This window comes from Leucoraja erinacea, unplaced genomic scaffold (assembly GCF_028641065.1).
Source record: "Leucoraja erinacea ecotype New England unplaced genomic scaffold, Leri_hhj_1 Leri_701S, whole genome shotgun sequence".
NCBI classification, from domain to species: domain Eukaryota; kingdom Metazoa; phylum Chordata; class Chondrichthyes; order Rajiformes; family Rajidae; genus Leucoraja; species Leucoraja erinaceus.
Window position 1 is genome coordinate 74617 of NW_026576621.1, and position 6087 is coordinate 80703.

The 6087-nt window shown below is 49.1% G+C and overlaps 1 protein-coding gene across 1 annotated transcript; it reads left to right on the plus strand.

Moving 5' to 3' along the window:
- Positions 1–2282: 2282 nt before the first annotated feature.
- On the plus strand, positions 2283–6059 carry LOC129694541 (sialic acid-binding Ig-like lectin 15). The gene is made up of 2 exons (XM_055631268.1): positions 2283–2474; positions 3761–6059. The coding sequence occupies exons 1-2, from the start codon at positions 2414–2416 to the stop codon at positions 4216–4218; spliced, it is 519 nt and encodes a 172-aa protein (XP_055487243.1). The 5' UTR covers positions 2283–2413; the 3' UTR covers positions 4219–6059.
- The last annotated feature ends 28 nt before the right edge of the window (positions 6060–6087 follow it).

The window sequence follows — 6087 nt, forward strand, 5'->3', positions numbered from 1 at the left end:
GTTATGCACTGTGGAAAAACAGAAATGAAACCGAGTCGGGATATTAATAGCGATGACATAAATATATTTCTGAGAATTTGCCAACACAGCTTGAATTTCAATGAGGGCAGGGCGGGTGGCTGCGCATTGAGGCCGGTACACTGGCCTCAGCCTCCTGCGATGGCCCAGTCATCTTTGGCGACACATGGGACTACAGATGGTTGAATCTTGAGAGGGGGGTGGGGGGGGGGGGCAGCCTGCTGGAGGAACACGGCCGGTCGACCATCTGAAAAGCTGTGGAGGAAGATGGATAAGTGACTAGATATTAGAGATACATCGCGGAAGCAGGCCCTTCGGCCCACCGATTTTGCACCGAGTACATTAGCCCAAAGGGACAATGAACATTTTCTCCGAAGCTAATTAGCCTACAAATCTGTACGGCTTTGGAGTGCAGAGGATATCCGGAGCTCCCGGAGAAAAAACACGCGTTCACGGATAAAACGCACAAATTCCGCACGGACAACACCATTGGTCAGAATCAAACCTGGGTCTCAGACGCTGTGAGCCAGGAACTCTACCGCTGCCTCACTGTACTGGCCCTGAGACAGTCGCTGCACGCCCGGACCATTTTACAGCTGAAGAATGGTCTCGACCTGAAAGGGTCATTACCTTCCGATGAGCCTGCCTGGCCCGCTGATTTCCTCCCACATTTAGTGTAAATCTCTAGTACTCTTCTGGTATCTCCATTCACAACCAGCAGATAATATTGTGTCGGAAAGAACTACTGATTATGGTTTAAATCGAAGGTGATCACAAAATGTTGGAGTAACTCGGCGGGACAAGCAGCGTCTCTGAAGGTAAGGAATGGGTGACGTGTCGGGTCGACACCCGTCTTCACACTGATGTCAGGGGAGTTGGCGGGACAGAAATAGAATGCAGTCGGACACCGTAAGATGGGAAGATGTGGCCAGTAGTGTGATCCTGTTGGAGGTGGCGATAATGTCAGAGGATTATATGCTGTAATCGACGGCTGATGGGGTGGAAGGTGAGGACAAGGTGGACTCTGTCCTTGTTGCGAATAGAGGGAGGGTGAGCAAGAGCGGAGCTGCGGGGTATCGAGGAGGCGCTAGTGAGAAGAGGGGAACCCCCGTTTCCTAAAGAATTAGGACATCTCCGATGATCCAGTATGGAAAACATCATCCTGGACACATATGCGGTTTATACGGAGGGATTGGGATTTGGGGATAGAGTCCTTACAGGAAGCAGAGTGGGAAGAAGTGTAGTCCAGGTAGCTATGGGAGTCAGTAGGTTTGCAGTAGGCACTGACTCCCATAGTACTGGTTGTTTTGTACTGACTGATTAGTACTGTTATTGTTATAACGTTGACAGCGCAATGGTCGCCACCTATCTGGCGCCTAGAAAGTTACACGTACTCACTGCAGCCCCGATGATCGCTGTTACTTCTCACAGCACCCACCCCCGCCGGAACCCTCTTTGAGCTCGGCGCCCGGCCGCCCCCCCCCCCTCCCCCCCCCTACCTCCTTGGCAGAGTCCATCTTTGTTGTTGACGGGCCCTCCTTTCAGCAATATATATACCCACGAATCTGACCTTGAATGAAATTGCTGCAAGTTAACAATTTCAACAGTTCCTGACCTTTTTTCACAACATCGCAACAACTCAAGGAAATGGGAACAGAAGACAAGTTCCACCGTCCAGCGTGTCATGTAAAATGAGTACATTTGTTATTTTATGTGTCGTGCTCCCCGCGGGAAGATTGGTGCAGAAGATTATTCACCACATTTCCTTTCCTCTGTTTCCTGTTATTTAATCACCAGGCCTATTCTGTAGAGGCGTAGGCGTCCCTTACGACCCTTCTCTTATTTACCTGTATATAGCCACAACAAAAAAAGTGCACTTTATTTTAATATTACACGTAACCTTCCCCTGAAAATCGACGTCCCCCTTTCGTATCAGCTTACCAGTCGTTCTCCATTGAGTCCTAAAATAGTACTTGAATTTACGGAAATCAATATTCATACCTCTGGTGTGTAAGAAGTCCAAGCTAAATATGAGGTGCCGTTTCTCCAATCTGCGTTTGGTATCACTATGACGGTGGAAGGGGGGGGTGGGGGGGGGGGGGGGGGGGGGGGGGGGGGGGGGGGGGGGGGGGAAGAAACGTCAGTATGGGAATGGGAGGAATTAAATTGTTCAGCAACAGTGAGATCAGGTAGGCCAAGGCAGACTGTGAAGGTATGCAGCAAAATTATCCCCCAGTCTGTGCTTGGTCAGTGTGAAATCACTTACGCCAGCCGTTGTTTCAACATTACCCGAGGGTTTACGGGAAATATAGAGGAAGTTTAAGCTACTTCTGTATTTCAGTGCCAGCACGTAAACAGCAGTCGGTGAGGTGGACACCACACTGAAGTGTTTGCGATGCCCTCTCTCCGACTCTGTCTCTGCTCGGCCCTGCTCTCGGTGTCAGTCCTGGGTTACAGTAGGTGATTTTCCTTCTTTGTCTCATCCCATATTGCCAGTCCTCCAGATGTCTGTACTTTAGCTCCCGCCGAAGTCAGTCGGCGGTAGGAAATATACTGGTCTTGACCGTAACTGAGTGCCCTTGCCAGGGAGGGGATGAGGTCTTGATGATCCACTTCACTCCTTCCGTGCGGGTCAAATGGCGGAAGAGTAGGTGGATACAATTGCACACGGACCAATCTTTTCTAAACCAGAGTGGCACACTTGACAGGTAAGAGGGTGGAATGTTGTTCGATGCAAGCGAAAAAGGGTAGATGGAATTAAAAGCAGTGGAAATCACGGTCTTATTTAATAGCGGAGCAAGTGGAGATTGCCAGGAGACCCGATTGGGGGATGCAAAATTGTAAAGGGTGTAAAACAGAGTGAGGCTGTTCCCATCAGCGAAGGGAACAAAAAAAACTGTTACAGATAGAATGCGATTGGTCAAGCCGGTTGGAAGAAACAATGTTCCTCACTTGTCTGCAACATAGGGCCGGATGGAAATGGGGTTGGGGGAGGAAAGGGTGTGTGATAAAAATGCAGCGTTTTAAGGGAATGAGGAATGCCTCAGAAAGGAACGCATTTGTGGGTCTATTGGTCCAGGTGACCAGGTATGATATATTGCTCTTTCACAGAGGAAGGGCCCGAATGTCGCATGTTCCTGCTGTAACTATACTATCACACGGACTGAGTTCCAGAAACGCTTTTGTACCAAAGCAGAGTGACACAATGTTCAAATATCGCTGCTCCTCCAGAAGAAAATACAATGGTATTTAGATAGACGACCGACCCAAGATTCAGACATGAATTATAGACAGCCCAACACCTGCCCCAGAATTGGATCCCAGTCGCTATCTGCAGGCTATTCATTGCTGTTGGAAACACCCCCCGCCCCCCCCCCCCCACCCACCCCCCATCCCACCGCCCCTCCCATCCCATCCGCGCCCCCACTAGCTCCTCCCACCCCCCCCCATCCGCGAATACCACCCCTCCTCACCCCCCCCCCCCCCCCCTGCAAATACCACTCTCCCCACCCCCAATATCTCCCGGTCTGGAACCCACTCCTCTATGTTACTGTAGAAGTGAGGCACACGGACATCTAATGGTAGCACTTGTGACTACACACCAGGCAGTGTAGCTCTGAAACTGCAGATCTGTTCACTTGTTGTTCTAACATTGGCTCATCTCTCTCTCTTCCCTCACCTCCCCCCCCCCCCCCTCCCCCTCGCCCTCTCTCTCTCTCTCTCTCTCTCTCTCTCTGTGTAGATTTTTCATCCAATGGTTGGACAATATCTGGTGCTGATGAGCTGTCTGCGATGGAAGGGGCCAACGCTGTGTTGCCGTGTACATTCACGCACCCACCCACTGATCACATCCTCACCGGCTCCGTGCTGTGGTACAAGAGAAAATCCAGGGTTGAGATAGTTGTTTTTAACTGTACATATCCCGGTCCCGGCCGCTCCCTGTGCGATGAAGTGACACAGGAGGCCGGAGGGAGCCGGTGCAGATTCGTAGGGAACCTCAGACAGAGGGATGTCTCGATAATGGTGGGGCGACTGAGCCGGGAGGACGATGGTGCTAGGTTTCGGTGCCAAGTGGACCTCAATATTGGATCCTTCCACACTGTGGTCCCAACACGCCTGACTGTGATATGTGAGAAACAATGCTTAAATGCTGTAGCTGTGCCCAGATCGCACGGGTCAAACGCTTCCCTGGCACGCTGATGATCAATAAATGTTGACCAAGCACGTATCGGTTGGGGCGCCGGGTTTCCCCTATTACTCCCTTTCCAGTGAATCCCGCTGCACAATGTTAAACTACAAATTATCCTACAAACCTCTACGTCGTTGGAGTGTAGGAGGGAACAGGAGCACCCGGGGAAACCCAACGCGTTCACGGGATAATTAAAAAACTCCATACAGACAGCACCCCTAGTCAGGACCGAACCCGGGTCCCTGGCGCTGTGAAGCAACAACTCTACCGCTGCCACCCTTAAATAATGGATGTTATAGACATTACAGAAAAGTGACTACGGTAGGGACAGAGCTAGCAGTTCGACGCTCCTTGAAACAGGCGCTAATGGTTGGATACAGAGGGAGGGAAGAGAGGAGGAGAGAAATCTATTTTTGATAGCAGAGAAAACATTGCAGTGGTCTTAGATATCTTAGATGGTCCAATGGGGCCTCATGGCTGGAGCTGAGAAACAAGAAGCTGCTCACTTAAGAAACATAGAAAGGAACATAGCCATACGGCCCTTCAAGCCAGCACTGCCATTCGATATGATCATGGCTGATCATCCAAAATCAGTACCGCGTTCCTGCTTTTTTGCCCACATCCCTTGATTCCGTTAGCCCTAAGAGCAAAATCTAACTCTCTCCTGAAAATCCTCCAGTGCATTGGCCTCCACTGCCTTCTGTGGCAGAGAATTCTACAGATTAACAACTCTCTGGGTGAAAACGTTTTTCCTCATTTCAGTCCTAAATATCTTAAGCGTTAATCTTAATCTGTGGCCCCTTGGTTCTGGATTCCCCCAACATCGGGAACATTTTTTCCTATATCTAGCCTGTCCAATCCCGTAAGAATTTTTTTTAACGTTTCTAAAAGATCCTCTCTCAACATCTCTCAACCTAATTTTCAGGGAATACAAGCCCAATCGACCCATTCTTTCCTCATATACCCGTACCGCCATCCCGGGAATTATCCTGGTGAACCTGTACAGCACTTCTTCAATAGCAAGAATGTCCTTCCTCAAATTTGGAGACCAAAACTGCACACAATACTCCTGGTGTGGCCTCACTAGGGCCCTGTACAACTACAGTAGGACATTCTTGCTCCTAAACTCAAATTCTCTCCCAATGAAGGCCATTAGCTTTCTTCACTCTGTACAAGCACACCCAGGTCTCGTTGCACCTAACGTTTTCCTAATCTGACACCAAAAAGGTTGTTCGGCACGGACATGTAGGGCCGAGATGGCCTGTTTCCGTGCTGTTATATGGTTGTTATATGGTTATATGTTTATAATCTGCCTTCTTGTTGTTGCTACCAAAGTGGATAACCGCACCTTTGTCTACATTTTACTGCATCTGCCATGCATCTGCCCACTCACCCATCATATTCAAGTCTCATAGCATCCTCCTCGCTGCTCACTCTGCCACTCAGCTTTGTGTCATCCGCAAACTTGGAGATGTTACATGCCTTCCTTCATCTAAATCGTTAATATATATTGTAATTAACTGGAGTCCCAGCACTGAGCCTTGCGGCACCCCACTAGTCACTGCCTGCCATTCTGAAAAGGACCACTTTATATCTACTCTTTGCTTCCTGTCTGCCAACCAGTTCTCTATCCATGTCAATACCCGTCCTCCAATACAACGTACTCTAATTTTGCACACTAATATCTTGTGTAGCACCTTGTCAAAGGCTTTTTTGAAATTCCAGATACACCACATCCACTGGTTCTCCCTTATCTATTATACGTATTACATCCTCAAATAAATCCAAAAAACACTTCAAGCATGATTTCCCCTTCATAAATCCATGCTGACTTTGACCGATCCTGTCACTACTTTCCAAATGCACTGCCATTCCATCTT